Source organism: Anser cygnoides, chromosome 1 (genome assembly GCF_040182565.1).
Source record: "Anser cygnoides isolate HZ-2024a breed goose chromosome 1, Taihu_goose_T2T_genome, whole genome shotgun sequence".
Taxonomy (NCBI): domain Eukaryota; kingdom Metazoa; phylum Chordata; class Aves; order Anseriformes; family Anatidae; genus Anser; species Anser cygnoides.
In genome coordinates this window covers 30,283,670-30,306,554 of record NC_089873.1, presented here as the reverse complement: position 1 = coordinate 30,306,554, position 22,885 = coordinate 30,283,670, and the positions used below count along the sequence as shown (strand labels likewise).

The 22,885-nt window shown below is 35.1% G+C and overlaps 2 protein-coding genes across 12 annotated transcripts in view; one reads left to right on the top strand and one right to left on the bottom strand.

Moving 5' to 3' along the window:
- The window catches only part of LRRN3 (leucine rich repeat neuronal 3), a 32,832-nt gene extending 22,021 nt beyond the window's left edge, over positions 1 to 10,811 (top strand). The window contains exon 2 of the mRNA XM_013199688.3: positions 7,888 to 10,811. Within this exon, the coding sequence (XP_013055142.2) occupies positions 8,240 to 10,366 (2,127 nt within the window). The 5' untranslated portion in view covers positions 7,888 to 8,239 and the 3' untranslated portion in view covers positions 10,367 to 10,811. The remainder of the gene's footprint in view (positions 1 to 7,887) is intronic.
- Positions 1 to 22,885, bottom strand: part of IMMP2L (inner mitochondrial membrane peptidase subunit 2) — a 465,930-nt gene that overhangs the window by 254,476 nt on the left and 188,569 nt on the right. The window lies entirely within an intron of this gene.

Here is a 22,885-nt window from a genome sequence, read left to right as displayed (position 1 = left end):
CCAAAACTGGTCTAACTCATCTTTAGTTCTGGCCATCTGCTTGGAGCATCTGGTAACTGGGTACATTCACCCACATCCCGAACGTGATCGTTCCCTTGCCAACTATGTGCCTAGGTAACTGCCAAAATGTGCTTTGCCGCTACTAACATGACAACTGTCAAAAAGAAGTTGAACATGTACGGATGAATCTAAATTGAACTAACACATTACTTTCCCAACTTACAGCAATATTATTTTTTTTTAACATAATTGCCTGGTAATGGCAACAATAGATAACCCACTTACACAAAGAAACATTTCTGAGGGTAGGAACTATAACAAGGATACAAAAGATTTAAGTACCTTGAAAAGTTATTCTCAATCTTTTTACTATTTTCTCTGACAACTAGAAAATAGATATGTAGCTTTATTTTAGAAATCAAAACAATTAATTGTAGCAATGAAAAAAATAGAAAAAAATCAGAATTATACATTCAATATCTGATTTTTGAAGAAGTAAAGAAATCTGATTACTTTGAGGCTTATTTTACAATTAATACAAGTCTATAAAGTTATTAGATGTAGTCTAACTGACAAGCATTGAAATTATTACAAGAGGATTTGGAATGCTATACAAGGAATCAGAACAGAGATGATAGATTATAACAAAAATGGAAAAGTGCGCAACTTCAATTGAAATTCATCATCTTGTCATGTAAATATAATTTTCTAATATCTCTGCTCACTCAGAAAGAAATACCTGCATATTATTTTGTGTATTTCATGTTAGGAGCAGTAGTCAAAAAAAAGAAAAAAGGTAACTAATTGATGAAAAGATGATTTCCTTTACCCAGTATCATAACTTTTCATCCTTTTTTGCCATGCCACTTGTGAAACTGTCAGATTTTAATAAGTCAAAATAAGTCAAAAGCACATGAAAGAGAAAGTTTCAGTTTTACAGACTGAAAATTTAAAAGAAAAGCCTGGAAAACTTATCCAAGATCATGATAATAAATTACTATGCCATGGTTAAAGGAAAAAAATAAAACCTGGTATGTTCTGAGATTGTCATGGTGACTTCTCTTTCTTTCTTGCCCTGTCATCTGTCGTCACTTTTCCTGTATGTGAATTGTAAGCTCCATGGAATACAGATCACAATTTTGTTCTGCAGCGAGTTAGCGCACAGGACAGTGGTCCTCATCCACCACTATGGCTCCAATGCACAATGCTGCAGTCGCAACCAGTGCCAAATTTAGAATAGTAACAAAATTATGTATTATTTCTGTTATGCACTGTGATTATGATTGATAAATGCCTTGCTTCACATGCAGGTGGTCCCACAGTTATCTGCCACTCCATGGTCAATCATGCTAATCCAGTTTAAAATACATTAGGAAACAAGTGCAATATCTTTTCCATTATCAATTTTTTAAAAGGTTTTACCAACTGTTCATTCAAGTCCTTTTAAATGTTTTTCTAAAATGAAATGTGTAATAAATTCTCACATATCATATATTAATATTCCTTTGGCTTCCATTTTACTTTCTTGTACATACTTTTAACATATCTATTTTAAATCTATTTTTAAGGCTTTGTGCTTTATAATATCACAAAGTTTGTTTAATGTAATTTTTAACTGATACAAGAGATACAACTACAATAAGTTCTTAATGAATTGTATATGTTGGTGATTCCTCTGATATCTGTGAAATTGTTTCAACATACAGTAAACAAGAGCACAACGGTAGTAGACCAGACTCATTTAATGAAGGAGAAAGAGTAAATCTCACGTGGATCTACCTGGTCATAATGTTTTTATGAATTTATTTTTATTTTTACATTAAAGTAGACTCAAATCACATAATGCCCATGGATGCTAAGAACTTTTAATGACATATAAAATCATGCCATTCTTATCTTGTAGTGTCTATGGTGTGAGAACTTGTTCTGTTTTACAGACATAATAAGCATCTTATACTTTTGGCTTTTGCCCAGGAAAATTTATTCCAAAAATGGAAAAAAAAAAAAAAAAGTGTAACAAGTTCACAAAATAAACACATGCACTGAAATAAATATATAAATATTCAGACACTGCAAATTGTTTCTAGGGTTAAATACAAGTAGCTTTGCCTTTTCCTTTGCATCTTGCACTTACTGCTATACAGAGCAAGCCTGAAGTTCTAAAAATCCACTATTAGAAGAAAGTAAAGTAGATTTTCGTAATTAAAACAACATCCCAACAGTAATCCCTAGTCAAATTTTTCAAACATGTCCACGAATTTTAGATACTCACTTTTGAGTTTTTCAGCCTAAGATTCTAAAAATCCAACTATCATCTGATACTGTCAGCCACCCAAGTTGAACACCTCAAAATTGAGACTCTCAGAAACACCCATTCGCATTTCAATGTGAAACTGTGTCTTCGCCATATATAACAACAGAAAACAGTAAGAGTGTATTACAGTTAACTGTTAATTTGCACTTGTTAATTTGTAAAGAGAAGCAGGATTCTGTATGAAACTCCTTGCTATGGAGTGTGGAATAAAAGCAAGACTCCATATTCCTTCCAGCAGAAATTCCTTCTATTTTTACAAAGCCTATATAATTTCCAGCAATTGTATCAGACCGTCTAGTAGAGCATAGTTCCAGAAATATCTTATTTCAGGACAGGTTCTCTTATGAAAATCTACTGTATTATCTTTTTGTGCTTTAAAACTAAACTTATATTTATTCCTCCATCACAGACTCCACACTTATTTCAACAAAAACATCCTAGTTATACAGGGGAAAAAAAAAAAAGTACCAATTCTTGAACTACTTCAAATAAATAAGTTGTTGCACTTTTTTTTTTTCTTAATCAATAGTACTGTAATAAAAATGCCCCAGGAAAAAACATCTTTTCTATTTTAATCATTCAACAAGCATGGAAGAAGAACATCACAAAAAGTGTCAGAAAAATACTAAATTTTCAAATGTAGTCTGTATAACTCCATGATTCTGACTTTAAAAAATAACAAATAATAATAATAATAATAAAAAAAAAAGAAGTGCTGTAACCACAGTCAAGTGAGGAATGAAATCTCATCCCCAGTTTTTGGTTAGTTGACATTTCCAGGATTTCTGTCCACAGAAATGCTCAAAGTGGTTATAATGACAAGAACCGAGAAGTGGCTCTTTCAGTTGATGTTTTTGAAAGGTAGCTTTGTATGAACAGCTGTGTTTTCAAAATGCTTGCCACCTCTAAATTGGTCCTTGTGAAGTGAACTGTTTGCCTTATTGCCAGCAGGGCACATTGCAGTGTAGCTGCTGCATTTTTAGTTTTTATCACTGTCTCTCTAACTGCTGAAGTGGAAAAGAAAGATTGCCAAAACCTGACGTGTTTCTTTTCCTTTCTGCCCACTCTGACTTGGTTTTTAGCTGTCTGTTGCTCCAGTGATGAGAAACATTGCTCAGTTTATTCATTCACTGAATGTCTTTTCCAGCTCAAATAATGGTGATACCCTCTTGTAAACCAAGGCTCCAGCTGTCAGTAGCAGTAAACGAAACAAACCTAATTAAGACATACCAATCATTGTCTACACAAGAGATAATTAGGTTGCAAAAAGTCACACTTACCAAAGAATCCAGGGCGTGTCTTCCTAAAAGCAAGAGGTAATACCTTACAAGCAAGAGACACACCGTATTTAATAAGACCATAACTATGGATTGAATGTAACAGGGATGAACTTCCAAAAGAAATTAAAGAGTCTCTCGACAAAAATTTAAATACTTTATGATAGAAGTTATAGCACAGAAAAACAATAATAAAATATCGAATAATTATTATTACTAATAAGCAATAGTAACATTTTAGATGCAGAAGCTATTTAGGCTTTTCAATTGCAGACACTAGGAAGCAAACCACAACATTTTATCCAAATGAAGAAATACACGTACAATCAGACTGCTAATAATAATTTTTCAGTGCACTCTAGTAAAGACTTTTACATCAAAGACCTTAAAACTACCGTGCATAGCTCCTGCTGCTGCTTGTGTGAAAACACTAATCCCACAGCTCAGCTAGCAGGTGGTAGTTTGCTGCTGAGCCTCATCTCTACAGGCTTGGCTGTTGTGCATCATAGTCAGCACAAGTTTTAAGAATCAATTGCATCACATCAAATACATTGAATCACCATCAAAATCCACTAAAAAGAGCTATAATAAAAATAGTGTTTTTACTTAACAGATTATGCTTACGTAACTGCAGTATTTGAATTATTTTGTTTGTTTAGAAAAAAAAATCTACTTTTGCACAGGAAGCCTCTATATGTAAATCTCAGGTACCTTAAATACTATTCCAAGGAACAGGACAAATGACCTTCAGGTTCTCTTTGTCCTCTTTACTGGTACCTTTAAAATTGGATATTTGAAATGCAAAACTTTCACATAAAGCTCCAGATGGTACAAAGCACTTAGCTTTAAAGCACTGGAAGGCATTAATAAAAATTCTGAAAGTCACAGTTAGTAAGAGTATTTCAATTTAATCTTTATTTACTGTTATCAGTATATTAATGAAGAAAGGGAATCAACATGTTCCCAAAGTTCAAAGTATCACAAAGTTAAATGCTTATTTTTCAGTATAAACATTTATCTCTGTGAGGCTGCATTCTTCAAGGAAATTGAACTTCAATTATAATTTATAGTCTTGAGTGCAAGATAGCAGTTTACATGAGGTTTATTTTATTACAGTAAACTGCAGCTCACTTCTCAGTTCAAAATGGTTTGTACACATCTCAAGGTTAGAAATTAATTACATACACACAGGAACACAGACTCACACAATCAATACAACCAGTTGACATGAGCAAAGTCATACTGCCTAACTTCATTTTGGGTTTTGATCTCTTCAAATGGGACCAGAAAGCTTAACATCAGTAATCCATGCTTTCTTAACATTTTTGTCAACATTGTATATTGAAGATTCACAAAATAATACTATTAGAAACAAAAAGACCAAAGCAAATGTTTTGCCATCCAAACCATCCTACACTGTTTTTCCTGTGCCTTTCACTGCTTCTCTCTCTTTTTTTTTTTTTTAGTGTCCCACAAGCCACCATGGATGCCCATAGTACTCTAGAAATATTCTTTTATTCCATACCTTGAATGAAGTCAACAGCAAATCATTTTCATATAAAATAATACACAAATATAACACTATTTAAACCAAAAAAACTTTCTGAAGTGAAACAATGTATTTCAGAATGATGACTCTGTAGGCTTGGAGAGGGTGAAAATTATTCTACAATCTGTTATTCAAGGCACTCAACCCCAGTGAATATTTTATACGTGGCAGAAGCACTTCAACTGGAGAAATAAGAAAGATTAATGCTAGAACACTACAGGAGCTTGAGCTGGTGTCTTATTAGCTGAAGCATTCACCAGAAACAGAAAAGACATCAGATTAAATCATAAAGAAGAATTTCAGCCTGGATCTCCCACATCTTTTTGACGCCTTTTGCAGAAAGCCCAGTCTAATTAATATATGAAGTGAAAATTTCCACAAATGTCCTTGTTTTGGGCTCAAGAATCCCATAGAAGCTAACTGATGTTGGTTTTTTGCACACAAAAACATAGTAATATACATACTTTTCCTGGTACAGCATCTCAGGTACCTAGTACTTTACACGTGAAAAGTCCATCTCTGTCTACATCCTATCATTCACAGTGACCAACAGCAAATGTCAGGGTGGAGCAAAAAAGCAGGTCAATTATATAGTTATACTCCCCGAAAATACTTTCCCAGCACCTCTACTGAGCAGAAGTCCTAAGCATCATAACAGAATTTAAATGCTGAGCTTAGATATCTGCAGGAGCAATTTATTGAACCTTAATATCTATATTACTCAGGTAAGAGTTCCAATGACATTTCAATTATTAGAAGCTAACAATTTGTATTTGCCATACAAATATATTTGTAATATACAATCCAATTAAAATTCCAGAAGTCAATGGAACACATGCCTAAGAAACTGCATCAGGAACAGGACTCAAAAAGTGCTCCCCCTCCTCCTCCAAATCCTCTCCTCCGCCTATATAGTAAATTACATCTGTGCATTTGGCATTGAATGATTTCTACTGAGAGACCTTTAGTAAATGGGACAGTACTCCATAAAGGCACATCACCTTGCCTTCTGATGACTAAACTAAGAGCAAGTTATAGGCATTAGCTGTCCAATGCAAATCTCTATTTTTCTGCAAGCTCCAAGTTCATCTCATTTCCCAGAACAAAGGAACAGATTATATTTTTACTATTTCTATCGACATAGCTTTGCATTTCAGTATAAACTGGGCCATTTCCACAAAAAACATATTATTAATCCTCAAAACAGCAGAATGTTTCTGTATGTTTACCTCACACATTGTCTGTTCACTTTTTTGATATACTTATGTGTTAAAATAAAATATTAAATGTCTTAAAATGTACATAACACAGAAGCCACAAACATTTGCCAAATGTTCTTCAATACTCAACATTGTCCAACACCTTTCTTCTGAGCTGATACGAAATGCCTATTTGATCAACATGTCCAATCCTCCTGAGCCTGCAAAGGAAATCTAAAATCCAAATCCTTGACACTTGACTTTTGTAATTCTGTCTATCGATACCAACGACATCTCAGAAGTTATTTATCAATGTCAATGAAGCATTGATCTCATCTTACAGTTTGTAAACAATGCCATTGTGAATTTTAATACAAAAGCCAAAGGGAAAAAGGGCATAAATGTGTATCATATAGCAGCCTTCTGAGACAAAGTCTAGTAACGGTTAGTGTATAGTCTATATTCTGAAGTAAATGCAGCAGCTAATGTATACTACTTCATATATAAAAACACAGAAGCTTTTGAATTATATCACTTGGAATACAATGTACACTTGTAGTAGGATATTTTTCCTCAGGAAAAGTAAAGAGATACCAAAAATCTGAAGAGAGGACACATTTGACATTTCAGAATGCTACAACTCCAGTCTTTATTATCATTTGGAATATGAAGACAATCTGCAACTTAATAGCAAATTTCAGATTCTTGCAGAGCTACAGATGAAAAAGCAACTGCTAGTGTTGGCTGTTTTTTCTTATATTCTTATCACTTTAAAGACAATTTTCTGTTTTTATTATTCCCTGCAATTGAAGTTATTGAAGCCAAAATAAGCAAGCCAGTAATTAGACTAAATTTGCCAAAATGACAAGACATTTAATATAAGGTACATGTTCCTTTCTAATTGCTTTAAAGAGAGAGAGAGAGGAAAAAAAAAAAAAAAAAGAAAAAGTTTTCTTCCTAAACATCAGCTACAAAAGGAATTAGAAAATGATAAAATTAGTGGATTATCAATTTTGTAAATATCTGTATAAATATCTCAAAGGCTTGCCTAAGAATGTCATCATTAGGAATGTGTATTAATCCAACCATTCAATTTTCCTTTGATTAAACATAAATTATGTTCTTTATATTTATAAATTTTATGTTCAAAAGTTAAATATTCATGCTCTGTAGGATTTTGCTCAGTGTTTACATTTTCAAAGCCAACAGAACTCAGTCTGCTTCTAGTGATAACTGTAAGAAAAAAATATTTTAAAGGGGCATAAAATATGTAGAAAAATCTCACTGATATATTTTGCTTTATACTTTATGGATCTTCATCTTTCTTCAGAGCAATGCTCCACTGGATGTATGACAAGCTACAAGTCTGAAGATATATTACTATATTAACTTCATTTATGCTATCCGGATACCACTACAATACTCTAGGCACCACAGTCATTTTCTTTTCTTACTTGCAATAATTAACACTAGATAGCAAGAGATGGCTAAATTAATTTATAACTTTATAGTTTCTTATACTAATTATTTCCTCTTCTTATATTTTAGGTCATCCTGTCATTCCTGCAAACACTAATCAATCATGGGATTTGAAGTTAATACTACTAAATAAATGAATTGCTTAATCTCCTATGACCATCTATACATGCTTCATCTTCACAAAGCTTATCAATTTTATGTCATCAAGGACAGAGTGACCTTCATTTCCACAAAATGTCTCTTACTACTGGACAAGTTGGTTGCAAATTTATCACTTATCCTCAGGAAGAAAGTCCTTCGCAATCAGCATTTGACAAATGCAAGTGTGTGTTTTATCAATTGACCGGGTCATACTGAATTGCAAAACCATAACCGTGGAATACTTACGGGGTCTGTTACTTTTCTGAACATTTGAGCTAAGATGAAGGACATGCAACTCAAAATTAATTTTCTACTTGGCCTAGTTATCACTGCAGTAGTACAAGCTGTAGAAAAAAAAGCAGACTGCCCCGAGTCATGTATATGTGAGATCAGACCTTGGTTCACTCCCAAGTCTGTGTATATGGAGGCTCCAACAGTGGACTGTAATGATTTAGGCCTTTTTAATTTTCCAGCCAGACTGCCTGCTGACACACAGGTTTTACTTCTACAGACTAACAATATTGCAAAAATTGAACACTCAGTAGACTTTCCAGTGAATTTAACTGGTCTAGATTTATCTCAGAACAATTTATCCTCAGTGGCCAGCATTAATCTTACAAAGATACCACAGTTGCTTTCTGTGTACCTTGAAGAAAACAAACTTACTGAACTCCCTGAAGAATGTCTCTCTGGACTCCACAATTTACAAGAGCTTTACATTAATCATAACCTGCTTTCTGTGATTGCACCTGGAGCTTTCATAGGCCTCAATAATCTTCTCAGACTTCATCTCAATTCAAATGGTCTGCAAATGATCAACAGTAAGTGGTTTGAAGCTATTCCTAATCTGGAGATTCTCATGATTGGAGAAAATCCAATAATCAGAATCGAAAATATGAACTTCAAGGCCCTTACCAATCTGCGCAGCCTAGTTTTAGCTGGAATAAATCTCACTGAAATACCAGATAATGCCTTGGCTGGCCTTGACAACTTAGAAAGCATTTCCTTTTATGACAATAGATTTGCTAGAGTGCCCCACATTGCTCTTCAAAAGGTTACAAATCTTAAATTTCTGGACCTAAATAAGAATCCCATTAACAGAATACGAAGAGGAGACTTTAGCAATATGCTGCACCTAAAAGAGTTAGGAATTAATAACATGCCTGAACTGATTTCCATAGATAGCCTTGCTGTTGATAATTTGCCAGATTTAAGAAAAATAGAAGCTACCAACAACCCCAGATTATCATACATTCATCCAAATGCATTCTACAGACTTCCCAAGCTGGAATCACTCATGCTCAACAGCAACGCGCTGAGTGCCCTGTACCGCAGCACAATTGAATCATTGCCTAACCTGAAGGAAGTCAGTATTCACAGCAACCCCATTAGATGTGATTGTGTCATCCGCTGGATTAACATGAATAAAACAAATATTCGCTTCATGGAGCCGGAGTCTCTGTTTTGTGTAGACCCTCCCGAATTCCAAGGCCAGAACGTCAGACAGATACACTTCCGAGAAATGATGGAAATCTGTCTCCCTCTGATAGCTCCTGAAAGCTTTCCATCTACTCTGGATTTGAAAACTGGCAGCCATGTTTCCTTACACTGCAGAGCAACAGCAGAACCAGAACCTGAAATCTACTGGATAACGCCATCAGGACACAAACTTTTGCCTAATACTATTTCTAATAAGTACTACATTCACTCTGAAGGAACATTAGACATAAGTGATGTAACACAAAAAGAAAGTGGCTTATACACATGCATAGCAACAAATTTAGTTGGGGCAGACCTAAAGTCAGTCATGATTAAAGTGGATGGCTCTTTCCCTCAGGACAGCAATGGACCTTTGAACATTAAAATAAAAGATATAAAATCTAATTCTGTTTTGGTTTCATGGAAAGCAAGTTCTAAAATTCTGAAGTCCAGCGTTAGATGGACTGCTTTTCTGAAAGCTGAAAACTCTCAGGCTGCGCAGAGCGCTCGAGTACCATCTGATATACAGGTATACAACCTGACGCATTTAAATCCATCAACTGAATACAAGATTTGTATAGATATTCCCACTATCTATCCACAAAATAAGAAACAATGTGTCAATGTAACCACAAAAGGACTGGACTTAGCAGTGAAACGCTATGAAAAGAACAACATAATAGGATTCCTTGTCTGCCTTGGTACTCTTCTGGGAATCATCTCTGTGGTATATCTCTACAGCTGCGTCTCACGAGAGACAAACTATGACGTCGGACACAGCTATCTAAAGAATTACCTGAAGAAGCAATCCTTTTCACTCAACGAGCTTTATCCTCCTTTAATCAGTCTTTGGGACATGGGCAAAGAAAAAAGCACAGCAATGGAAGTAAAAGCAACTGTAATAGGTGTACCAACCAATATGTCATAAATATCAATCAATTTCTGAAATAAAAATCACGTGACTGCATTTGTGCTGAACAAAAAGGGAACAAGAAAAAGTATTTCATTTAGAAATCAGATGCCTGGACTTTGCTGCTGCTGACAAATGGGAATATGTACTGCCTCAGCATAAGAGAAGAATTTTAAATATGGCTTCTAAGGGTATTCTACCAACCAAATACGATTAACTTCATTTTCTAGAACTTTCATGAGACTTTTAAGTCTGGAATACAGTGAAAGTAGCCACATTTTCTGTATTTTTTTTTAATTATTATTACATAAAAGTAGTGGAACTGAGCAATACCTCCTCCTGTGTTGTATTACACACACTAGCCACGAGTTTTTGCAGTGAACAGATATACTAGGATTGACACATGGTGTAATGAAATGGACAAATTCTGTAGAGTAGACACAGTGAGTATGTAAAATTTTTTTATGAGGAAAATACATTTTTGATTAAAATCAAAACAGTTTTTGTCTTGTTTGTTTCCAAAACATATTCTGGGAGCTCTTGTCTAACAATAAACAAATTCATTATAAAGTCTGATAAAATATTTCCTTACATATTCTCCTGTTGAAACGCCAATCTGAGCACATAGGTTATTTTTGCTGTTTTTAGGCTGTACAACTGCAATGAACTACACAATAAACACTTTCACAAAGTACTTACCCATATTGTTAAGTAATAATGTTGTATTTTACATGTTGCTTACTGTGGGAGGAGGAAGAGAGAAGTGCAGAAAGGAGGTATGAGACTGATAGAGCAACAGGCTATTAGCTACTGCTTAAAGCACATTTTGAATTGCTTTGATACCTCCCCAGAAACCTGAAAACTAAATGCAATTTTTAGACCCGGAAAATGTAAATTCAATATTTTGTCTTCAGTCAAAATGGTTATTCATTTATTAGTAATGTCTAAACTTTAGGCTGGCGATAGAGTGAACTTGGCTAGTTTGAACAGTTTAGATGATATTAAGGATTTCTTTCTGGACCTGCACACTTCTGTTCAGCAATAACAACAACTGACTAGCTTATAAACCTCCCCAGCTTTCACAGTGTAACAAGCAATAAATGACTGACAGAAACATTATTAGTAGAAATGAAATGAAACGAGACTAAAAGAGAACATTGAATACCTGACTCTACTTATATTGAAGTTAAAGTTCTCACGGGAGTAGGACTGGGCCCATAAGCAGAAAATGTGCACAAAAACCTGTTGATCAGAATGTTGATTACAAGCTAAAACCAATTCTGTTAGGATGAAAAAAGTGACTACTCCTAAGTCCAGTACAGAAAAGATATCTGACTGTAAAGATAGCTGATGAAAAAATATGGTGACTCCAAACAAAGAAATTGGTAGCAAAAATTTTATGTTATTTCAGTTGATAGTTATATATACAAATAGGGAAAATGAAAAAAAAAAAAGTTATCATTGTAAATTGTACTTAGGGAATTAAATATTTATTGGATGAATAGGTAGCTTGAATTACACAGTAAAAATAGGAGTGATGAATATTTCTTGTAAGTCATTAGTAAACTTTATATTTTTTAAACTCTATAATAACTTACATTTTTTATAGACTTGTCTGAAGTAAACATTTATGTGGAATCACTGACAAGATTTTTGGAGGTAGAAGCAGACGAGCTACTTCTTGTGCATAGACATTAACTTTTCCACTTATTTATAGTGTGTCTTTTTTTACATACTTTCAAAATATTATTGGTCTTCAAACATTTACAACATGGAAAAATCATTTCATTTTACCTACTGCTAATGAATAACATACTTTCATGTTAAAGATGTCCTTTTTATAATTAAATCCCAGGATTTCAAAATCACAAAGGTTGTTTTCAAAGTTGTCAAAGGCAGAAAGAACAACCTGATGTTAATTATAAACTATCAAACAATAGGATATTCATAGATTTTATATGCTTCGCTGAAGAAAAAAAAAAATAATAACAAACTCGATGAATCTCTGCTGCACACACAGGCACGTTGAAATCTATCAGATAAAGATGCCGAATGGGCATGTCAGATTTCAGCACCATGGACAGAGCTTCTGGAGGGGATTTGTTTATGAAAAACAGGTACCCATCACCACAGCCTTCACTGTGCACATGGTACACGGTAACAAGAACTTTGTGGATATACCTTGCACGCCTACCTCTAGAATCAAGTTACATTTAGAACTCACACTTATTAGAGCTTAGAAACAAGAATCTCATTTCTTTCATGCAAAAACAGCTCCACAGAGTGTTATAAAACAGCACATGAATACAAGTCTAACTGGGAGCACTGATATGAAAATTTCACACTTCCTGCCCCACTGAATAAATAGAGATTATACTTGCTTTATTTAAATATCTCACCAAATTTTTTTCTCAATAGACCAAATGCATTGGTATATAGAATTTTCATACTAACCTGCTGAGTAACTAATTATTTGAATAATTCCATAGTTTATACTGATATCAAATGAAAATATACATAACATTTTAAGAAGAAATTGATTATTCTATTTCTAATTGCCCAGATGCATATGTTTTCACCTATCTCTCAAAAAGAAAAATACAACTGCATTTTGTTAAAGTACCTTTGCAATCCTCCTCTCCCATGACCTTGAAGAAGACATTTTACAACTTTGCACTTTCCTTTCTCTTAAAGAATAAGCTGAGCTTTTGTTTTCAGTAGGGGAAAAAAAAAAAAAAGCACTTTGGTAACCAAACAACCACAAAGATGCATCTCTTGTAATTAATCATAATTAAATTGAGTAATATTGTTTATTTGTGCAAGTATACCTTCACTTAAAAGTGCCACTTGAAGAAATACTAGGAAAATGTCCACATGAGCAAGGTCAACAGTTTCTCTACAATAGGTTACAAGATCACAGGATTTTATATAGTTCATCCAATAAAACACTTGAGAATTTTTTAGGGTTGCTTATCTAATTGGTACAGAGGAGGAATACAACTATAATAACCAGAACAGGGATATTCCTTCAAAGAGTTCTCACTCTTACCAAAAAAATCTGCAGAATGAAACACATGCAAAATGTGTTATTATATACACACCATGTGTGTGTGTGTGTGTGAAGTACCTGTGTTCCATTAGAAACATGTTAGCCAGCCTGCAGACCTTTATTTCATTATATCTATTTCATATTATTTTATGCATGTGTATAACACGTGGCAATGCTCAGAACGGCACTACTGTGAGCCACCTCCCATCCATATAAAGATAACATCTTTAACATCTACATAGAAACTCTCCAAGATACTAGCCTAACAAATCTCTGAAACGGTTCATTATTTCTCCATGACCAAATACATTCTTCACATTAAAATCCCCAATGAAGCTACAGGCAAGCAATGGGATTGTGTAGCAATAAGTAAAAATGGATAGCTGTTCCTTCTGCAGATATATTACTCCATAAACATATGAATTTATAAATCATCTTTTCAGCCACAATATTTTAGTATATATTTAACTTACATTACTTTACAGACATGTAAAAAAAAAATTCTAAACAGATTTTTTCCCAGCCAAACAGCCCCTGTAAAACAAACAAACAAAACTACTGGATGAACTTCCTAATGGTGGTATAGTAAACTTTTTAATAATCTCTTCATTTACAGGGAAGTTGTTTTTTGTTTTTGTTTGTTTGTTTGTTTTCCACACAAGGCAAAGACCTATTTTTTTCCTGTTTTTTTATTAACTTCAGTTTATTTGTATCCCATTTTAAGTTAATCAGAAGTTTTATTCTGACATTACCATTTTATATCTTACTACCACAGAGATAGGTGTTTATTTTGTATAAATCACCAAACATCCACTTACTGCTATAAAAATAAACTATTTTAAACTATTTAAGTTATAAAGTCCAGTCTTCAATGTTATGCGTTACAGCATGATGAAGTAAATACAGTAAACTAAACAAGCACTCTGCTGGTAGACCTTTACATTTCAGACTTTCATTTTCTGTATACAGCTTTCCCACATTCCTCTAAGATAAGCAGGTAGGTAGTTGGCGCAAGATTCCCAAAGGAAAAACAAAGTACAAGGGCCTTTTAAATTCTAGGAAACTCCTCTAATTCTGATAAAGAGAGTTTAAAAAAGAGAGAGTTACCTCATGAAAATCACATTCAAACTAACTCAACTTCATGCCAATTCCCTCTCTGTTTGCAAATCACAAGAAAGCAGAAATCAAACTTAAAATATGAATTTGTGACCTTTTTGTGCAGGTTTATATTTTCCTATCATTAATACTTTGCTTCACACTTACACATTCTATATAAAACACTTGTGGTTCTAAATGACTGCTCTGAGTTTTGCAGGTAACCTTGCTGAATTTTTTAGAGCACAGTGAGCAAGGTAGTACTTGGGAACATATGGCATTTGACTTGACTATGTTTAAAAAAAAAACAACAGCAAGTATTGAGTATACATCCTTTTAGAACAAATTCAGAACAATTAGAACAATTCAGAACAAATTATCTATTCTTCAGGAAATTTTGTTACATGACCAGCCACTGCAAAACTTATCACACAAACTTATGACTTTTGCAGAACTTTCAGAAGATTTACCTATATTTTAGTTTAGTATTGTTTCAAGTCTCTATATTCAACTCATTTATTTCTTAATTAGCTGGGTTGTTTACTCTCTTTAATAGAAGCAGGAACTAGAAACTAGCTACATTAAATTTCTTCAGAAAATTAATTTCTTCAGAAAAAAGTATTGCTACACACCTGTGTTTCCTTCTTATTTAACAGTTTTCTCTAAGGACTCTAAGGACATTAAAAGCACTACTTACTGATTATTCATACCAGAAAACAGTAGCTCAAAATAGGATTAATTTTAACTTGGCATTTGACAGCAAAAATCACTCCGAAACATGTTACTAACAAAAGAAAGGAGAAGGCAAGATCAGTGTTTGAAAAGTCTGGCTAGGCAATACCCAAAACATAAGACATTCAATGTTTGAATTCAGTTACCTTACGTCTTTCTGTCAGCTACCAGACTTAAAATTACTGTGTTCTATTCATGGAAATATTAAGCATTTACTACTTGGTAAAACATTTACAAATATCAATTCCAAAATTCCATCAGCTAACACAGCCAAAATGCTAACATGCATATGTACATTTAAACTTTTATTCTAGCAACAACAATGTGAAACAACTCCAAATAGTAGCTTAAAAAAAAATAATAAATAAAAGATCGCAGAACAAATGTTGATTTCCATTCTAAAAGGAAATTTCCATTTCCAAAATTCACTAATAAAAAGATTCCTTCCTCAATCTTGTGCTGCCCAGTCAGAGAAAAGATGCAGTGATCAACAGTTATCAAGTAGTCTTTGTTATTATGAAGCCAGAAGAAACATTTTAGGGAAATGCCTATATAGTCTAGAAAATAAGTTCACATAATGAACAATTCCTGAAGAATCAAGGAGAAAAATTTGGAAAGAATCACTCCATCAAACTTAAAGGAGAAAAATAATTCTGTTAATGAACTGAATAGAGTAAAAACAGACTCTTGACAAGAAATTCTACATAGCAGAAAATGTACAATCAGTATCAAAAGCGAAGAAGACATTTTTAAGGATATAGTTAAACAGAAGAGAGAGAATAGACATTGAACACAAGACTAACAATTTGTCTTATGCTAAAGATGAGAAAATCTGCATGGTATGCGATTAACAACCGCATACTGTTTTTGTAGAGGTTATAAACAAGATAACTAGAAATATACACTGAGTTAAAAAATACTGGTCTTGTCTACTTTAGATCATGATACTTCATCACAACACAGCTTACATAATCGTAAATAAAATTGGAGGGGTAGCAATATATACCATTAAGAAAATGATCTTTTTAAAATACCTGTGAGCAACAGTGGAAAGGTGTTGCCATAAAATGCTAGGCAGGAAATAAAAATTACATTTTTTCTGGAATATTGGTTTACCTCTCTAACCAATTGGTTTCACAGGTCAGTTGGTTGCCCTACCAAATGTTTAATTTGAATAGCTTACAGTTGTATACCATTTGAAAAAACCTGAACCAATCTTCCAAGCTAAAGAAATACCTGGGGAATAAATACTATGCTACAACAACAACAAAATGAGAAGTATTATCAAAAAAGGAGAAAGGTTGCCTAAACATTCTGTGACCGTAAAATCTAGACACTCAGAACCAAAACTGAAACCAAGATGCCAAAGGTCATGAGAATAAAATGAAAAAATACTTAAATTATCCATATGATAGTTTTAGAAGTTGGATTTTAAAGAAAATAATTGTATTTAGACATGTATATAGATAAATTCAAGATGAGTGAAACCTGATTACTGACATCTGGTGAGATCTGCATGACTGGAATGTTAAAGTACATGACCATAACCTATCTCATTAGAACTCATGAGAGGTCCCGGTAGACTGGAAGCTGGCAAATGTTGTGCCAATTTTCAAGAAGGGTAAGAAAGAAGACCCTAGCAATTACAGGCCTGTCAGTCTCACGTCAGTGCCTGGTAAAATTATGGAGAGGATGATCCTTGAAGTTATTGAAGCGCACCTGGGGGACAATGCAGTCATTGGTCCCAGCCAACATGGGTTCATGAGGGGTAGGTCCTGCCTAACAAATTTGATTTCTTTTTATGATAAGATCACCCATCTAGTCGATCAAGGGAAACCAGCTGATGTGATCTTTTTGGACTTCAGCAAAGCTTTTGACACAGTTTCCTGTAGGATCCTACTGGACAAAATGTCCAGCATACAGCTAAACAAAAACATCATGCAATGGGTGAGCAATTGGCTGACAGGCAGGGCTCAAAGGGTTGTGGTAAATGGGGCCACATCTGGCTGGTGGATGGTCACTAGTGGGGTCCCTCAAGGCTCCATTTTAGGACCAGTCCTCTTCAATGTCTTTATAAATGATTTGGATGTAGGACTAGAAGGTGTTTTGAGCAAATTTGCAGACGACAGCAAACTTGGAGGAGTTGTGGACTCGGATGAGGGTGGAAAGGCCTTGCAGAGAGATCTGGACAGATTGGAGAGCTGGGCGATCACCAACCACATGAAGTTTAACAAAAGCAAGTGCTGGGTCCTGCACCTGGGACGGGGCAACCCTGGCTATACGTACAGACTGGGCGATGAGACGCTGGAGAGCAGCCCCGCAGAGAGGGATCTGGGGGTTGTGGTTGACAGCAAGTTGAATATGAGCCAGCAGTGTGCCCTGGCAGCCAGGAGGGCCAACCGTGTCCTGGGGTGCATCAAGCACGGCATCGCTAGTCGGTCGAGGGAAGTGATTGTCCCACGCTACTCTGCGCTGGTGTGGCCTCACCTCGAGTACTATGTGCAGTTCTGGGCACCACAGTACAAAAAGCACATTAAACCATTGGAGAGTGTCCAGAGGAGGGCGGCAAAGATGGTGAAGGGCCTAGAGGGGAAAGCATATGAGGAGCGGCTGAGGTGACTTGGCCTGTTCAGCCTGGAGAAGAGGACGCTGAGGGGGGACCTCATCACAGTCTACAACTTCCTCGTGATGGGGAGTGGAGAGGCAGGTGACCTATTCTCCGTTATCACCAGTGACAGGACCCGTGGGAACGGTGTTAAGCTGAGGCAGGGGAAGTTTAGGCTGGACATCAGGAAGAGGTTCTTCACCGAAAGTATGGTTGCACACTGGAACAGGCTCCCCAGGGAAGTAGTCACTGCACCAAGCCTGTCTGAATTTAAGAAGAGATTGGGCTGTGCACTTAGTCACATGGTCTAAACTTTTGGGCAGACCTGTGCAGTGCCAGGAGTTGGACTTGATGATCCTTATGGGTCCCTTCCAACTCGGGATATTCTATGATAACTGTGCTGTCAAACTGAGAACTGACATATTCACTGAAAATTCAATAGAAGTTCTGAAGGAGTTGAATCCTCTTACATGTTTGAATTACAGGTCAGTGAAAAAACAATATATTGTATCATACTAAATTCTGTCCATGATTCAGTATTTTGAGACAAAAGTTACAGACATAATTTGTAAATAGCATAAGCATACAGTAGAAGTAGTAACAAATAACGAAAACTGACCCTATAAAAAGAGACTAACTACACTGTATACACACATTGAAACACTTCATCTTACTGTTGTGTTTACATTAAGTAGTATTTCATTTCTATAGTGAGAGTAGTAGTGTACAGACAGGCACTGACTTGCCTACCTGCTTAGCTATGATATTCTTAGAAAGATATAAAGCTGCAGTTATGTTGAATTCTTTACAATTTCAATTTAGATATATATATATATATATATATGAAGTAGCCTGATCTTCAAAGAATGCAACTGTAAAAGAAATACTACAAGTAACCATTAACCTCAACTGTTCCCCCTCCCAACCTTTCCCCCCAACAAAACAAACAAAAAAAAATGAATTGCTTTTGTCCTTGTCTGCTTAAGAAATTATGATCAATTGTCACAGCTACCAAATATGAACAAAACATAAACTACAACTGTTTAATTTCCATTTCTAGAATTACAACCACAAAAATTGAGTACAAAGTAGTTTATATATTTAATTAATGCCAAGAAAAGAATAATAAAGTCTATCCTTACAGATAGATAAACAATTTAGTATTTGGTTACAACAATTCGGATAACCTGTAAACTCCTGTACCTGCTAAAGCTAATTGATGATATTAGGTATAACATTGAGGACAAAGGTATAACAGAACACAAATATGCTGTTTTATTTTGAAAGCTTTTGGGTGCATCCCTTCTGACATTCAGTTGCTGTTCCAAAGAACACCTATCTTCCTATCTCTCATAGGTCTTGTCAACGTTGTATGTACTGGGATCTATGGTATCCCAGAGCACAAAAAAAAAAAAAAAAAAAAAACACAAAAAAAAACACCACCTCTAGATGTTTATGTAACATAACTACATAACTATGAATGAACAATGAATGAACAGAACAATGAATGAACATACTCAGAACAATCATGTACACAAAGAAAATTTTATCTAAATTGTGATTTTACAGTTAGTGGAGTTCATTTCTATTCACCATAAATGAAACTCTTACTTTCAGCACCCAACTGGGATGGCAGTTCAGTTCCCTAGATTGCATTTTCTTGACTCAGATAGGAATGTATTTCAGTTTATTTGGGGAGGGAAAAAAAAAAAAAGAAAAAAAAAAAACAAACGTCCACAGTACTTGGAACATTAAAATGGTTTTAAGGATTTCTTTAGAAATTTAGGAAGAAAGCCTTCCATTCTCATTTGCCAAATTATTGTAACAGATCAAAGGCGGGTATTTACATAACATGTATTAATAAAAAACATAAAAAGAAATGCAGATATGAAGTGTTGACATTCTTGCAGAACAACTGATATTCATTGAACCAACAGTTTCAGATTTTAAAAAGTTCCACTGGAAAATGTTTAATTCCTTCTATTGCTCAACCCACAAAGACATTCAAGTCTGTAAATCAATAGTCTTCAAAACAACTGAATCATTTTTCCCTTCAGAGACAGATGAAAACTACAAACAAAATTCCTCTGGCTGCTAAAAAATGTTTTTTACTTATCTCGTTCACTTGCTCAAGTGTTTTGTTTTTTTTTTCTTTCTCTCAGCTTCAATTATTTTTACACCCTTTTGGCCCAAAGTCCTTTTCTTGGCCTTGCTGCCTCCTCTGCCTTTCATGATCCCTGTTAGTCCTTTGCTTATTTCCTGCTACTATTGTTGCCAGGCTGTCACATCATTTCCAACACTGCCAGTAAGGACAGATGTTGTCTGACTTAATAATGAAATCAGCAAGCAAACATCATATTTGGAAGCAAAACACATGAATAGTAAAATACAAATATTAAAGAAAGACCTGGAATTCTTAAAGAAAACCCTGGTGTAAAACAAATCAGCTAATGACATGAAGTATCTTTCAGAGAAATACAGCATAAAAATGTAATGACATTCAGATGAAAATAATGACAGTAATGTGGGAGTAAGGTAAAGCTGAAAGGGCAGGCAATTTGGGCAGATGGCCTATTCCTGATCCTAAAATAGATGATGTTCTTTTTAACATTACAGTTTAGAAGAGTGGAAAACTACTCCATCTGCCTTATCCTTATGTAGCTATTGTTCCTTATTCGTGTTGATGACAATTTCATGCTGTGCTCCAAATAGCCATAATGCTTTTGGGAATCACAAAGCTATATGCTGGATGTATTCAGGTGCAAAGAGAAATTTAGAATAAATGCTCAAAAGAACAAGATATTATTTATTATAATAATTGTAGTTTCTTGATCCATGACCATTTGCATCCACGTCTACAAAATATACCCTCTAATGGTAGATGGGAACTTGGAACTTCCCCCCACAAACTGAACTCAGTGACTTTCTCCCACCCACTCAAAGTATATAGTCACATAACACCTCAATCATCTAACAGGATTTCCTGAAGCGGAAATTGTCCACTAAAACAGAAATGAATGAAAGGAAAGTACATGGAAAGATACGTCCATACTGAAACACCTTCTTAGAACAGCTATCATAAATAATCCTACTTTTCCTTCCCATTAAATTACCCGTTAAACACACCACCAAGATCTACAGATTATTGAGTTCTAAGCACTACTCGGAATTCACAACTCATTGTGCGTCCTGGCTAGAACTCAAGGGAAAACAGAAATGCTGAGGACAGCTGTACCTACAGGAGATAGTCTTCCATTGCTCAATGCTAAATCAAGGGTGAAGGAAGGCGATAACTCTTGCCCTAGATACTACTTACTGCTTCAAAATGTCCACACATGACACAAAGCTACTTTCCAAGTCATTATCATAAAATATACTGGTTGATTCCTTTTGACAGTTCAACCCAACTTTTTTTTTTTTTTTAATCTAAGTGTAAATCTGCATGGCATATGGAGATTTCCCAAGACCAATGCAACAATAGGCTTCTCCATGACATTTGGCATAACGTATCACCTTGCCAGTCCTTGAACAGACTGGATTTAATCAGACAAAAATTGTTGGTAGCCAAAGAGACAGCTCTCAGGTTCACAGAGAGAAGGAAACAAACTTAAACAGTCCCATATTAATAACAAGGTATTAATGGCTGATCTCTTCAGTTTTGCCTGTTGTTACAGATGAAAAAGCAAGAACTGAACTCCTACAGAAGCATGTACGTATTTCACTCTCCATCATGTGGGATGACCTGAGCGCTAGCTGCCAGAACAAGGACAAGTAGGACAGTAAGAGTCTCTTCTATCAATAGTAAGGCAAAAGACAAGGAAGAAATCAACACACAAAAGTGAGCCTATATATATATATATTCTTTCTCAAGGACTAAACTCACTAAACGCAGTTTCCAGTGGCATCACAACAGTGCAAAAATTACCTTATTCATCTTTTTAAGGCTAGCAACTACATTATCTGCATCAGTACACCTTGAAGGAGAAACAAATGAGAAGGTTATCTCTGTAACAGAAAAAAAAAGAAAAAAGAAAAAAATATATAAAAAAAGAGAAAAAAAAAGAAAAGAAAAAGAGGATTGTGGCATGCCCAAAATGAGGTATGCAGCAGTATGGACAACAGTATGCTGCTTTTCAAGCTAACCAAATAATTAGGAAACAAACAAACAAAAACAAAAAAAAAATCTTACAGCTTTCCTGATACTTACTTAGTTGTACTTCAGAACCTCATCAGAGAAAAGGGAATAAGCTCATTTTAAAAGTAGAATAAACATGGATTAAACATGGATTTTGCACTGGTCAAGGACAGACAAACCTCAAAGAGAAATATTTAATGCTAGTGTTGAAATAGCAGTGATGATTCTCTTCTCTATGCATTTCTTTCAGCCCTAGACTCTATAAAGAAAGCATTGTAGAATTCATGTAATACACTTTACAGGTCAAAAGGTTTACAATTTCGTCTTTTTGCATGTGAGCACAACTCATATTCCATGAGATGGCTGTTGGGCATAACATTTGAGGGCAGAATCTTGTCCTTTTTTTTTTTTTTTTTTGGTATACAAATGTACTCTATGCTTTTCATAGAATGATTCATGATTCATAGAACGGCTTGAGTTGGAAGGGACCTTAAAGATCATCCAGTTCCAACCCCCCTGCTATGGGCAGGTATGCCACCCACTACATCAGGTTGCCCAGGGCCTCGTACAACCTGGTCTTGAACGCCTCCAGGGATGGGGCATCCACAACCTCTCTGGGCAACCTGTTCCAGTGCCTCACCACCCTCTGAGTGAAGAATTTCCTCCAAACATCTAATCTAAATCTTCCTCTTTTAGTTTAAAACCATTCTCCCTTGCCCTGTCATCATCTGACTGAGCAAAAAGTCGCTCTCCTTCTCGATCTTTTTTACAAGCCCCCTTTGAGTATTGAAAAGCTGCAGTAAGATCACCCTGGAGCCTTCTCTTCTTTAGGCTGAAGATCCCCATCTCTTTCAGCCTTTCTTCACAGGAGAGGTTCTTCAGCCCTCTGATTATCTGTGTGGCCCTCCTCTGGACCCGTTC